The sequence below is a fragment of the Chenopodium quinoa genome, unplaced genomic scaffold (assembly GCF_001683475.1).
Source record: "Chenopodium quinoa cultivar QQ74 unplaced genomic scaffold, ASM168347v1, whole genome shotgun sequence".
NCBI lineage: Eukaryota > Viridiplantae > Streptophyta > Magnoliopsida > Caryophyllales > Amaranthaceae > Chenopodium > Chenopodium quinoa.
The window spans coordinates 2,364,196-2,379,882 of NW_018744593.1; the positions used below are offsets into that span (position 1 = coordinate 2,364,196).

Genomic DNA, 15,687 nt, shown 5'->3' on the forward strand with positions numbered 1-15,687 from the left:
CCACTCTTATGTTAAGAATCCCCAAAATCTCGTCTCTTTAAGCGACAGTAACCCCTCTACTAAAAGACACCTCCGATCCAACTTGTCATAATTAATTTTGTGCCCGGAAGCTGCTTCGTATTGGTTGAGAATATCAACAATGGATGAGCATTCCTGTCGGGTGGCGCGAGTAAAAAGTAAGCTGTCATATGCAAAAAGATGTGAGATTTCGGGCCCACTTCGGCTAGCCCGGGCTCCATGAATCCTCTTTTTTAGTACCCTGTAATGTATCATTCTTGAAAATTCATGGGCTACCAGAATAAAAAGATACGGAGATAAGGGGTCTCCCTGTCGAAGGCCCCTTCGGGAACTACCGAACCACAAATAACCCCATTTATTACGAATGAATAAGACACCGTTGAGACACAGTCCTTAATTAGATTGACCCATCTCCCATCAAACCCCATCGTCAATAGCAGCTTTTTCAGAAAACCCCATTCGACTGTCATATGCTTTGCTCATATCTAATTTCATAGCCACAATACCCCTATGCCCTTTATTTCTCTTCTTCATAGTGTGAAAAATTTCAAGGGCAATAAGAGAATTATCCGTAATTAACCTTCCTGGCACAAAAGCACTCTGATTCTCCGTTACAATGTTGGGGAGAATACTCTTCAATCTAATAACAATCGCCTTAAAGACTAATTTATACAAGATATTACACAAAGCTATGGGTCGAAATTCTGTCATCTTAGTTGGGGAATTAACTTTCGGAATCAACACAATTTTAGTATTATTTACACTTCTAGGGGAGAGGTTTCCATGTAGAATAGTACTAACAAAATTAAAAACATCATCACCAACTATATGCCAAAACCGTTGATAAAACCTAGTGTGCATACCATCAGGGCCTGAAGCTTTTCAGGGATGCATTTGTTGAAGAGCCGCAAAGATTTCCTCCCTGGAGAAAGGACAAAGAAGTATACTGTTTATCTCCCTGAGATAATCGTATTTATCAAACGAAGGACTTCTTACAGGTCTTCATGAGACGGCCGGTTACTAGAAGAAAAAAATGTTCTTGTAGTAATCTGAAATAATCTGCAAAATTTCCCCCTCCTCCGACTTCTAGTAACCACTTTCATCATAAAGGCCATCAATGCGATTTTTCTTTCTTCTCTGTGATGCCTTATGATGGAAGTAGCTCGTATTGCGATCAACGTCCTTCACCTCCGATACTCTCGATCAAATATACCAATAAGCCTCGCATTTATCATTTAAATCATCCAATTTCCCTTCTAGTAAAGCACACTCCTCACAACTGGCTCTGGTAATTGGTTTCTGTTGGGCTGTACGAAGAAGAGCTTCGGTCTCTTCTATTTGGCTACCAAGGTCATTAAATTTTTTTCTACTCCACTCTACTAGTTTACGACCAGCTGCAGCAACTTTATCAAAGATAGGCAGCCCACAAGAATCTGACCAAGCCTTCCTTATTACAAGCTCACAAGTGTCATCAAGAAGGCAACTAGTCTCAAACTTGAAACTTCTTTTTCCCTTCTTCTTTTTTCTTTTCAGACCTCCGTGTTCAACACAATTGCAGAGTGATCAGATTTATAGCGAAGGATATTCTTAACAAAGGCATTTGGATATAAGTCCCACCAAGTTTGAGAGGCCAGAAACCGATCTAATCTTTCCCACACTCGAGTCTCCACAGTGTTACCCCGTTCCCAAGTATACCATTGACCCACATATCCAAGGTCACGGAGATTTAAAGTGTTCAAACAGTCATGAAATCCCTCCACCTCCTTCCGGGTTCTATCAGCTCCTCCTTCCTTCTGACTATGCTATAAAATTTCATTAAAATTGCCCCCAAGTAAAATCGGTACTTCACTATTCTCGCATTGATGAGTGATGAGCTTCCAAGTGTTATGCCTGTCTTCCTCCTTCGGCCATCCGTTGATGCCGACAAACCTCCAAACCACCCCTCCTTTATTCCTAACATCACCACAAATGTGGTTTTGGGAATGATGTTTAAGGTTAATAGACCCTCCACATGGTCATTGGGTCGTAGGTAAGGTGGACCTGGGTAGCAGAGGCTGATTGATGAGCTTCATGCATCTACTTCAACAGGTTTGGAGCAGTCAGTTGCCTCTCTTGCACAACAACAGACGTCTCATAAGGTGTAGCCCTATCCCCCTTATTCTCACTGGTCTCCACACCACTAGTAACATTCACCTCGAGATTTTCCTTGGCTATATCCGAATCTGAAGAAGCTTCCCCTGCTTTTGTCACAAATAAAACTCTCTTTCCACCAATTCCTTCCACCTCCTCCATCTCTTTAAGTCTACCTTTTCTGGGAGTAGCCTTAAGAGTAGAGTTCCACCCTAACTTTCTTTCCTTCTCCTAGTCAGGCACAAAGTGGCAAAATCTCTCTAAGTGACCCATCCTTCCACACGCAAAACAAAAATGTTGTAGTCGTTCATAGGCAAAGTCCACCTTCAATTCATGCCCCTTCCTGTCCTTAAAGCGCTAGAATCGTCTCAATGGGAGTGTGGTATCAAGCATCACCTTAACTCTACGATATCTACCTATTCCAAGCACATCCTCCTCAAGCTCCAAAATCTCTCCCATATCACGCACTAGTGATTTCACATGCTCATCCGAACGGTAATTGTAGACACCTGATTGTGTCTCCCCAAAAACCAAACCCAATGATGAGTACCTTTCACGTCTTTGATTATCGAGTTAGGTGAAGAGTTGAAGAGTCTTGTGAACTTTATCTTTGACCATTTCTAGCATTTCTTTAAATGTTTTAAGCCAAAAATCATTTATTTCGTGCCTTTAAACCCAAAATCATTCATTTCGTGTCTTTGAAAATCATTCATTTCGTGTCCTCTTTATAAATCGTCCAAACCAGTTTATTTTGGTCCATAATCCTGGTCCAATTATTGTGTAGTTGGATGGGGTTTGAAAAGATTTTTCCAACGATATATTATAAGCCCAAATCCGACTTAAAACGAATAAGTTATGGCCAAAATACTAAACCAAGCCCAAACCGAACCTAGGTCTACCTTACCTACGACCCAATGATCATGTGGAGGGTCCATTAACCTTAAACATCATTCCTAAATCCCTTATGATTTATTATTAGCTTCTACAATCCTCTAGAAGGTTTTGATTTATCCTGTTTTTTTTGAAATGATAAAATTTAATAATTTTACTTCGGATGAAATACTTGTTTTTTAATAGGATTAATTCTGATAAAATTAGAATATGTACGGAAATACGATTGTCCCAATTTGATTGGAAGTCGGATTCCGTACGGATTCTATCTTCCAAAAGTATCGCTGAACGATGCTCATATCGCGCTACGATACTAATATCGTGCCGCGATATAGCTGGCGTTTCACGATACTATCAGTTTTACTCCGAGTTGAATTCTAACTCTTATTCTGATTTTTCCCTCTTTTTTCCCTATAAATAGAGGTTGTTTTCCTTCTTTTTCAATCATCAACAAGCTTGATCACCAACAATCATCATCTTAACCCCTCTCTAAGCTATAAGCTTTTCTCTCTCTCTTTCTTAGCCTTAGCCTAAACACATCACACACCATACGTCCTTTGCGAGACTTGAATACTCCAAGCCCTTCTCGTAGTTGCCTTCGAGCTCGACGTGGAAGGTTGATAGTTCTAAGGGTTTGGTCCTAATCTATATTTCAATTATTATTTGATTTATTTGGTTTGTTTGATTTTAATCTCTCTTGAAGTTACTAACGTGTTTATTGTTTTGATAGAAAGAGATACGAGGCATCAAAGTGAGTAATTTGATCTCCCTAATACGTATTTATTCCTTTGATATAGAAATCATGCTTAAAATATTATTTTAATTCCTAGTATCATGTTAGGATGCTTTTGTGATTTCTAGTATATGTTAGGATGCTTTTGCTTTCTAGTGTCATGTTACGTTGTCTTCATGCTTTTTAGTATCATGTTTAGGCTAAAGCTTTAATCTTGATTATTATTTAGTGACATGCTAGGGTTTGTTCTTAATCCGTTTAGTATCATGCCTAGGATCTTGCTAATGATGTTTTGATTATGATGATGATTTGTTGTGTCAATAATTATTATGTTACTTAATTGTTCATTGTTATCGCTTGATCACGCCCTTTCTTGCAGGTTTAAAGGGAATTTGTACTTGAAATCATGCCTAATAAGATAATTAATAATCTGATTTTAGGTTTTATATGATTTTAATTTCAAGTGATCGCCAATAATAGATTTATTTGTGCATTAATAATCAACCAATATAGATTAAACAGGTTTAGGATTAACTTATTGTATGGATGTTAATCGGGAAGCGCACATGAATATCTTAAGAATTAAGTAGAGGCCGATTTAGGGCGGGTTCAATCTCTTTTAGGTTGGATTCGTACCATCATCCCCAAATATCCAGTCATGGTTCCGGACCACTGTTGAGTTAGCGATCTCCGTGATCGTGAATGGGGTGTAACCTTCACACCCGTGAACGGATTACAAGTTCCTAAAACTTGTTGGCGATTCTTTTATCTCTAGCTTCTTTCCCTTTGGGCGCCACCATACTTAAATGCATGATCACAGTGGGGCTCAAAGTTGATGTTTGAAATATTCCCTACAGTAATTAAAAGGTAAATTTTTCACTCTCACCCAAAACAGAGAAAAGTTGATTGTCACCTCTTCTAGTTGTTCATGCCCTTCCACCTCCTTTAAGAGAATAAGCATGTTATCAAAACACCATGGCTGCCACTCCATAACCTTCTCTTTATCTTTCCAACGAAAGAATTGAATTGCGAAAAGGTTAGGGCTCAAATTATGAATTGCAATACCTTTTGATGGCGCCCAAATATTGACCATAGTTCTTTTGAACGCCTCAAAGTTGTATGATCTCTCTGTTAACAATCTGCCTATAAGCATCAGTCCCAAATTCTCCTCACCATCGTTAGGGTTTATAGCACTGAGGTCTATGGCTTCTCTTGATTCATCATCAATTTTCAAATTCACACACTTCTCGATAATCCCCTCAGCCATTGCTAAAGGGGAGCGGAACCCTATCTAGGGTAGAATAGCCGGCACAACTAGGAGTTCGCTATCATCAATAGAGAGAACCCTTTCTTTCGAGGGAGTTTAAACTATAATTTTCGTGATTATATATAATACTTTATTATTTTAAAAAGTAGTATTTGATATAATTATATTAGACTTGATTAGAACTTGTTGAAACTAAGGGTGCGTTATATTCAAGAATTCAACTGATTTTCACTTATATGAACTTAACTGAACTTTTCTGAATTTAACTGAATTAAATTGAACTTATTAAATCTTATTAAAACTTATTTTAGTTGTAATTTGTACTTAGGTAACCCTTATCAAAACTTATTTTCCACGGAACTTATTTGATCTTATCTGATTTTATTACTCACCCCTCTCATTGGTTCACACCTATGGAGGGTTGAAATAACTGAAAATAAGGTGAATAAAACTTATTGGAACTTATAAGATCTTGTTAAACTTATTAGACCTCATTATAACTTATCTTAACTGATCTTCTGAACTTATCTGAACTCATTTGACCTAAAACTTATTTTTCTAAGATGAAGAGAACATGCCGTAAATTAGTTGATCACTCAAATAAAATGCTACACTTTATGATTAGGATTTTTATAAGGAAAATTTAACGGGAATAATCCAACCTTTGCTCCGTTCTCCCATATTAATCCAACCTTTTGATTATTCCGCATTAATCCAACCTTTGCCCCCCATTTTCTCCCAGCAACCCTTTTTAACTGGCAACCGGCTAAAGAAGTCAATCTTATTACCGTTGACATGTTGACTATTTGCTTTCCCTCCTCAATGAATTAGGCGCCATTACTACTCCAACCACTTGTGTCACCATTACCATCAATTGATGAGCGTTGATCGCCATTACTACTCCCTTCAAATTACTTTTTTTCCTTACTGTTTTCACTCTCCTCCTTTCACTCCAATTACTGCTCTCCACTCTGTTCTACCTAAATTTGTACTTGGTGAAAGCCGGACGAATTCGCGCAGAAGACTGCTGTGGTCCTCGAATCAATGCATTACACATGGAGGTATGTCATCAGCGAACCCTAAATTTTTTTTCCTTTTATGGCTAATTGTATGTTAGGTGTGGTAAATTTGCTTTTTTTGGATGCCTATGCTATGTAATTGCGACAATTGTTGTGATGTTTGGTGTAGTGTTATGAATGTGGTGTTTGATAATAATTGATTGTTTTATTGCGAATTTTTTGCTCTACTTTGGTTAATTAGTTGTAAATTGTTGTGTATGTTGTGGTTTGTTGGTAGTTTGATGACCCTTTCTCTGCTGTCACACTGAAGTATTGTTTTGGGGGTGTTTTCAAAACTTATGCAAATGGAGAGGTAGTATATAAAAGTGGAAAAGTTAGGACTTTCTGCATTGATCCTGACAAGTTGTATTGGTGGTGGTTGGAAGATTTTGCAAAAAAATGTGGGGACTATGATAAGATAGACTTCCTGTTTTATTTAGTTCTTGGTATGACCTTAGCAAATGGTTTGAGAAAGGTTTACTCAGACCTTGAAGTGCTGGAGATGAGGAGTTTAGTTGAGAAAAACAGATGTATTGAAATTTATGTGTGTGATGGAATGGAGGGCCCACATTTTCAACATAAGCAGAAGTTGCCAATAAGGAGGTGCCACCCAAACCTTTAACGATAAAAGATGCTTCCAACCAGAAAGATGCTTGTACCTCAGATCTTGTCTCACAGAAATCTAAGCCACCTTACACTCAACCCTTAATAAACCAAAAAAAAGACAGACACACACCCACACCTCTCTCTACATCTACCTTTGGCAGTCAATACAGTCAAACAACATTTGCTTCTCCTTCCACAGAACCTAACCCAAACTCACCCCAAAAGATCATTGAGGATGACCCTTGGGTAGATAACAGAGCAGGAAGCCCAATTGAATGGAATGAGCTTATAAAATATTCTGAGTAGACTCAGGATTCAAATCCAGTCTATGATCCTATCACTGATAAAGGAAAAGGGGTTGGTGTGGTAGAGGATGACCCTTGGCTAGATAACAGACCAGAAAGTCCACTACAATGGAATGAGCTTTTAAACTTTTCTGAGCAGAGTGAGGATTCAGATCCACTATATGATCCTATCACTAAGGATGAGTCAGATGGAAGTTTAGATCTACAAGATGAGTTTGATGAGCAGGAGGAGGGGTTCAATGAAAGTTTGCTTTTAGATGATGGAGGGTATGAAACAGAAGTAGATGATGAAGAGTTCAATACTGCAAAAGAGAGGGTGAGGACTTGTTCTGCTAAGCTTGTTGAAATAGCAGAGCAACTTCAGAGGGAAGCTGCTGAAGGGAGGTTAGGCAACCATGGGGAACGGACTCAAGTAAGAGGAGCAACAGTAGGGACTGGTCAGGAAGGAAATGAGAGTGAATATGATGACAGTGATGATGATTTACTGACTCCAGGAAACAGTGATGAGGATGAAACTAGGGAAAAAAGAAAGAAGAGGTCAGGTACTCTGGTGAAAGCAGACACAGATTTTGCTGTGTTCACTTGGAAGGTTGGTCAAAGGTTTGCATCTAGGGATGCTTTTAAAGATGTAGTGGCTAAGTATGCTATATTACAGGGAAGGGATCTAGTATTTGAGATCAGTGACCAGAAAAGGCAGCAAAGACTTGGAGTTGGGTGTGTGCCAGGGTGTGGTTTGTACCTGTATGGTGCTTGGGATTCTAGGAGAGCAACATTTGTGGTTAAAAGGGTTGAGTCAGACCATACCTGTCAAAGAAACGTGAAAAGAAATAGACAACTGAATTCTACTTGGGTAGCTAGGCAATTTTTAAAGGTGTTCAAAAGTAGACCCCATTGGCCTGCCAAAGAGATCATTGAGACAATCAGGAGGGCTTTTAAGGTGGTAGTGAGGAGGGGATTTGCATATAAGGTGAAATATGCTGCACACAAATTGCTCCATGGGTTAATGCATGAGCATTATCAAAAGGTTGGAAGGTACATGACTTCTTTGAAGAGTAGTAGTCCAAGGAGTTCACTTGAGTTGGTGACTGTGACAACACTGAAGAAAAAGCCACTCACACCTGTTTTTCAGAGATTGTTTACTTGTTTTGAGGGTTTGCAAAATGGTTGGAAAGAGGGGTGTAGAAGGGTGATTTGTGTGGATGGGTGTTTTCTGAAAACTTTTCTGGGAGGGCAGCTGTTGACAGCAGTTGGCAGGGATGGCAATGAGCAAATGTATCCCATTGCCTGGGCAGTTGCTGAGGGGTAAAACAATCTGTCTTGGGAGTGGTTCTTTGGGGAACTTTAAAAGTGTTTAGATCTTGGAGATGGAGAAGGGATCTGCATCATTTCAAACGAACACATGGTATGTCTTCTGTCTGTTGAAGTTATTTCATTGTTATGCATTTTATTGCCTTATTTGTGATATATGGTTATGTTGTTTGTTGTGAAGGCTATCTTGAATGGTGTTAAAGTTGTCCTCCCTAGGGCAGAGCACAGACACTGTGCTAGGCATGTGTTTGCACTGTGGCATAGAACTTATAAGGGGGATGATTTGAAGCTTCTGTTTTGGACAATAGCTAAGGCATACAACTTAGCTGATTATAATGATGCTTTAGAGAAGCTGGAGACATTAAACTCAGATGCTGCCACTGCATTTAAAGGCTACAACCCTAAGCTATTCTGTAGAGCCTTCTTGGACACATTTGTGAAAATAGATGCAATCACTAGTAACATGGCTGAGACCTTTAATGGGTATATCATTAATGCTAGAACAAAGCATCTGATTTATATGCTTGAGGAGATTAGGGCTGCCTTGATGCAGAGGCTTGTGCTAAAGAGGATTGAAATGCAGAAATGTACTTCAGTTCTTTGCCCTAATATTCAGAAGAAGCTTGAGAAAGAGAAAGACAAAGCTGCATACTGTGATGTCATGCCTTCAACTGAATCATTGTTTAATGTCAGCTACCAGTTAGATCAATTAGTTGTGAATTTGGAGACAAGAACCTGTACTTGCATAAAGTGGGACATGGTTGGAATACCATGTTGCCATGCAATTGCATGCATCTTTTTCCTGCACCAAAATGCTGAAGACTATGTTGATAAATGGTACAGGAAGGATGTGTACATGAAAGCTTATGCAGGTTTGTTTTTAGTTAAAGTTAGGCTTATGCTGTCAATGTTAATGTTGTTAATATATGATTATGCTCTCAATTTCAGGGTCAATTCCACCATGTCAGGGGGAAAGACATTGGCCACAAGTGAATTGTAGCCTTGAACCCCCTCCAATCAAGATAGGAACAGGCAGACCTAGGAAGAATAGGATCAAGGATCCTCATGAGAATCCCAAAAAACCAGGGACAATGACAAGGGTTGGCATGGAAATGACCTGCAGTGTGTGTAAAGAGAAGGGTCATAACAAAAGAAGGTGTCCAAACAACAACACAGCTACTTCTAGTGAACCTCCAGCAAAAAGACCAAAGGGCAGACCAAGGAATGATGGTCAGGTACCCCATTCAGAAGGGTCTGCTGACCAACAAACTCAAACCTCTACTGTGCAGCAACCTACTGGTGCCACCCAACAACATCACCTTGCTACTACACAACCTACCCAGCTTGGGAGAGGGGGGGAGGATGATAAGAGGAGGACCTGGTTCAAGAGGTGGCAGGGGTTCAAGAGGTGGCAGATCCTCTTCTACTGCATCTGTTGGGGGGAGCACTGCAACAGGACAAGGAGGAAGGGGAAGAGGAAGAGGAAGAGGAAGGAACATGCCTCCTGTTGGTGTTGGGATGCTTATTTCAGCTGATGGCAGTGCTATCCAAGGAGTGAGTTAGCTCATTTCACTCTGTTTAGTTTCATGTCTTTATGATCTTCTTTGTTCACTTACACTGTGCTGTCATGTGTTCACAGGGACCTTCTCAAGGCAGGCAGAATGACCCTGGAACTCAAGGCAACCAAGTTTGACAAGCTGTGATGAGGTGTTCAACACAACAACAACAAGTACCTGGATCAAAACTAAGATGGTGGCATGTAATTTTAGCCATATTTTGAGTACAATATGTACTTCCTGTTTTCTGAATATTTTAGCCTATCAGTTGCATGTATTGACAATATTTTAGCCTTTATTTTGACTTAGGGAATATTTTGTGAACAATGTTTTAGCCTATTAACTATGTATGGTTTATGCTACACTGTCAATATGGTGGCATGTAATTTATGCCTATCATTGTTGGCCAAATTATTGTCAACTATGTATGGTTTGTCATGCACTGTCAACATGGTTTTTGTTACACTGTCAACACATTTCACCAAGGCACATACATATATATGCACACAGAAAAGATTGAATGTTTCCAAACACCTTCCTTTTATTAATAACTTCAACACATTACATTCAACAATTCTAATACAACCTACTTCAAATACATCACAATAATCCCAAATAACACCCATGATAACATTAAAGCCAAAGAAAAATTCTTCTCATTCCTAGAACTCTTCATAAGTTCAATTCGCATTTGAGAAACCTCTGCTTTCAACTCCTGCAAGTCTTCTTCCATGTTCTCCTTTTTCAATTGCAACTTCTTAACCTTCTCTTCAACCATCTGCTTCTACATTTCCAATTCCGCAATTGTGGTTTCCTTCTCGAACAACTGAAAGCGGAGTTCATCCTCTATTTCTCTAACACCACCAATCCACTTGAAAAATCCACAATCCGCATCCTGAAATTGAAAAACACACAACCAGTATTAAATTCCCAAATAAACCCTAAATTGTAATCCCTAATTCAATTACAACAACAACGCAACTCACAGGCCATGAGTGACAGCCATAGAATTTCATTCTAGAATTTGGACCATTCTTCACAGTACGCACCACCGCATCAGTTCCACATTTGCATTTCAAGTTCGACAAACAACCCATTGAAGAAGACGAACCAGAATTGCAACTTCCTCGCTGTTTTGCCCTATCCATAATTACAGATTTTTTCTAAATTAATTCGTAACCTCAAATAATAAAGCAGGATTGAGAAAGAATGGTTGTGAAGAATCGAGGAGGAACACACAAGGGAAAAGCTGAACAGAGGAGGGAGGGGGGTTGTTAAATAAAGGGGAGTTTTTTTCTATTTTTTTAAAAAAACAAAATAATTCAAACAACAACGGTAAGTGCCACGTCATCATAAAAACCGGTTGAAACTGGTTGTTGACCTACAAGGGTTGCTGGGAGAAAATGGGAGGCAAAGGTTGGATTAATGCGCAATAATCGAAAGGTTGGATTAATGGGAGAACGGAGCAAAGGTTGGATTATTCCCGTTAAATTTTCCTTTTTATAATTATGCTTTAATTTTGGACTTTTAAATGTCAAAAGTGCAAAGCTCATATATAAGAAAAACATTTATATAAACTCGGCTCGATCAGTAAATTATATCTCCTAAATCAATTGAACTTGAATATATTTTCATTATTGTAAGTTGAAAACTCGAAATCGAACTTGATCTGAACTAGCTTAAGTTAAATCATACTTTCTCCATTTTTTTAGTTGACATATTTCTTTATCACGTTTGCCAGAGCATAGTTTTAACAGTTAATATTTTAATTATCAACATTATAAAATTGTAAAAAGTAGTTATGAATTCACATTGAGACGATTTAAACAAAATCTCACATGACTATGTATGTTTATCGTAGCTATAAATTACAAAAATTAGTCAAAATATAATTTGATAACAGTGTATAAGTCAAAACGTGTCAAATTTTTTGTAAAAAATACAGAAAAAGTAAATACTCCGTAATACAGTATAAACAAAGCAATACTCGACTCGGCTCGGCTCGGCTCGTTGCAGTCATCCAAAGAAAAAATACACATAGTCCACGAGGAGCAAGTCCAACCGTCCAAGGGGATACTTAGTTGGGCTAAGTTTAGAATTACATTTCTGTTTATAAAAAGGCCCAACTATGTAGAAAACCCTAGCAAAGCTTTTTGATAACAGATACAGACTAGGGTTTTTGATTTGAATCCTCACTCATTCCTGCTTAACCAATCTCTGTTGTCGAACAAACGCCGCTGAAGAGAGAACAACTTTCTCTCTCTTCCACCCAAATCTTCAAACATGGTCAGTCTTCTCTTTAATCTCTTGTAATCTACTCGTTTCTTGTTTTCTCTAATTACCAATACTATGATTTTTGTTCATTGCATAATCTGAACTTTTTCTGAATGTAATTGTTGTTTTCTGTGGAATTTTGATTCTGGGATCGGCTGCATGTATACGGGTCTTTAATTTTTCATCAATTTAATCTTTTTTTTTATTTTTTTTTTTATTTTTCATTTATATGCATTTCTGTTATTTTTCTCTTGTGAAAATGTGAACTGGGTCTTTTTTTTTTTTTTTTTTTTTTTTTTTTAATTTTTGAGATTTTACTGGGTGATTTATGTGGTTAAAGACTGTGAATTGATAAAAAATGTGATGAAATTTGTTAATTGTATAATTATCTTGATCTAATGATTTTGTATATTGGTTTTTTGGGTAATTTCTGGTTGGAATGTGGTTTGAAGCCTCTAATGTAGATACATTTCGTGTTGCTTTTGAATTGAAGGTATCAGTTGATTGTATTAATGATGCCATAGTGAGGTGGTTGATGAGTGATGACTATAGCTTTTGCTTTGGTTATGTTGTAACGGTGCTTCCCTAATTACCGGCTATCTAGTAACCCGGTTTAGTGTGGTACTGACCGAGGTTTCTCTCGGTTGGGGAAATGGATGAAGAGTGTTTGAGCGCGTTTTTTTTAGCATTTTCGTCTATTGATGATGGGATATGTTTCATTGTTTTCGCCGAATGATATGTTTAACAATTTGATCGAAATGGCTATTTAATCTGAGTTTGCTATTAAATTTCATATACGACTTATTGCAAAGGTGAAATGAAAGTTTTATTTTACTTATTTTTCATTCAATCGTGCTATAAATGGTAGTGTGTTGTAAGGTAGGAGTTAAATTCAGGTGGGAAATGTATAACACTGTTCTTGGTGGTCACTTGGCTGCAGAGCTTCCTCTTCCTGTGCTCGTATTGAATTTTTGACATCATCTCTAGTAGAGTATTAATTGCAGAGTTGATCTTATAATGCTGTTGAGAATTTTCTAGTATTCTATTTTGTCATTGCACTTATCAATCGTTTAGTTTACTAGTTTAGGATATGCATATATGTTCTCCAATGTTGCTTTCATTCATGCCTTTCTGTTTATCTGAATTGCAGGCGAGAGGATTGAAGAAACATTTGAAGAGGCTCAATGCCCCCAAGCATTGGATGCTTGACAAACTTGGTGGTGCATTTGTAAGTGACACAAATTTGCACTTTATTCATCTGGCTGTAATGCTACTGTAATTTGTTTCTTATGTTTGCTTTATATGATATGCAGGCTCCTAAACCTTCATCTGGTCCCCACAAAGCAAGGGAATGCTTGCCCTTGATCCTTATTCTGCGTAACAGGTTAAAGTACGCCCTTACGTACCAGGAGGTCCAAGCTATTTTGATGCAACGACATGTCCTTGTTGATAACAAGGTCAGGACTGATAAGACCTATCCAGCTGGTTTTATGGGTATGTTCTCTTTCAATTGCTGTCTTAATTTAGCATTATACGAAGTTGGTAAGATTCCTTAAGATTGGATTGCATGATGTATTCACCATTATATAGTTCAGACATGATGTTTTTTCCCCCATATTATACATATTGTTGTTGTTCAATTAGTATTATAACAAATTAACAATCTTTGTTAGGATAACTAATGCCTGATTACTATTTATAAACTCTTTTTTGGCACCTGTTAATGGGAAATGCCTTTATTTTCAGATGTTGTTTCCATTCCCAAGACAAATGAGAATTTCCGTCTGCTTTACGACACTAAGGGAAGATTCCGCTTGCACTCTATCAGAGATGAAGAGGCTAAGGTATACTGTCATTTGCTTCTAAGAATTTACTGCATTTAGTTCTGATTCATTTATTTGACTTGATATCTTTTATGCTCTTCTTGTGCCATGATGCCACCAGTTAAGTCTCCTTTATAATAATAGAGAATTGTGTCTTATTTTGTACATCCATCTACTTTGCAGTACAAACTCTGCAAGGTCCGATCAATTCAGTTTGGCCAGAAAGGTATTCCCTATTTGAACACCTATGATGGTCGCACCATCCGTTATCCAGACCCACTTATCAAGGCCAATGACACAATCAAGCTTGACCTGGAAGCCAACAAGATTGTTGACTTCATCAAGTTTGATGTCGGTAATGTTGTTATGGTGACTGGAGGTAGAAACAGAGGGCGTGTTGGAATCCTGAAGAACAGAGAAAAGCATAAGGGAAGTTTTGAAACCATTCACGTTGAAGATGCTGCTGGTCACGAATTTGCAACTCGTCAAGGCAACGTTTTTATCATTGGCAAGGGCACCAAGCCATGGGTATCTGTTCCCAAGGGTAAGGGTATCAAGTTGTCTATTATTGAGGAGGCTAGGAAGAGGCTGCAGAAGGAAGCAGCTACTGCTTAATTTTATGTAATGCCAATATGGTTTCTCTCGTGTTGAACTGCTCTACATATTTTTCTTAGATGAATGGCTTAGTTATTTCCCTGTCATTACAATTTTGGCTTTTTAAACTTGCTGTGAGGTTGTGATAGATGTTATTTCTGTATTGGAGATGAATGTGACTAGCTAAAATTTATCTTTTTCATGGCAAGATTTTGATTTCGTTGCAAAATGGTTGTGGTGCTTTAGAAATTTCGGTTGTAATTAAGTTTGAGTTCTACCTCATTGATTTTGATTCCATCAATGTTGTACGACGTCCATTTTGAGAACCAAACATAGAACACTTTTGAGCCTATGTATGTTTAGGGATAAAATGTGCATGATCTTGTGTAGTAACTAGTAGGTTGGGTTAAATTGGGTCAATTTGATTTTTGGGTTTGATTCAGTTTTATAAACTGTTGGGTATTGAGTCAACACTTGGGCTTAATAGGATTGGGTCATTTCAGTCATATTTAGGCTAGATTGGGTTGGGTCAATTTGTTTTTTTGGGTTTGATTCAGTTCAATTCAGTTGAATAACACTTTAATTTGCCGTAACATATACTAGACCGATGATAAAACATTAGGGAAACTTTAAAATTTCGCTATGTTTTTAATGTTAATATTTTTCATAATACTCATATTTTATGCTAAACTTTAGTCTGTTCTAAAAACTTTTAGAGCACCCACAACCCTAACTAAATCTTCTTCCGAAATGGTGAGTTTCTGACTTTAGAGGAAGAGGAGGTTGTGGAATCTTAGTAGAGGATCCTCAATTGATGAGGATGAAGCACCATCCTTTGTAGAAGGAGGATGTACACTCCTTGGTGCAAGAGCCACATTTGGGCTTGTTGTCTGATGCGTGGAAGCTCACCCAAAAAATTGTTGATATCCTATTTTTTACTCAGCAACATGCGACCAACCAACCATAAGTAGACACGTGACACTTTAGTTGCATCGGGAAAATTAAAAGAGGATCCTTTATTGATGTGGGAGGAAATAAAAGATGGGAAAAAGTAAGAGGATGGAAAAAGTAAAATGTCCGGTACATGGAAAGAGAAAGTGAGGTGTTAAACGAAAAGGTAAGAG

The 15,687-nt window shown here is 38.0% G+C and overlaps 1 protein-coding gene across 1 annotated transcript; it reads left to right on the top strand.

The window, feature by feature from the left end:
* Nucleotides 1-12,008: 12,008 nt before the first annotated feature.
* LOC110699644 (40S ribosomal protein S4-3) lies at nucleotides 12,009-14,792 on the top strand. The gene is made up of 5 exons (XM_021877157.1): nucleotides 12,009-12,158; nucleotides 13,297-13,374; nucleotides 13,460-13,640; nucleotides 13,893-13,990; nucleotides 14,153-14,792. The coding sequence occupies exons 1-5, from the start codon at nucleotides 12,156-12,158 to the stop codon at nucleotides 14,582-14,584; spliced, it is 792 nt and encodes a 263-aa protein (XP_021732849.1). The 5' UTR covers nucleotides 12,009-12,155; the 3' UTR covers nucleotides 14,585-14,792.
* The last annotated feature ends 895 nt before the right edge of the window (nucleotides 14,793-15,687 follow it).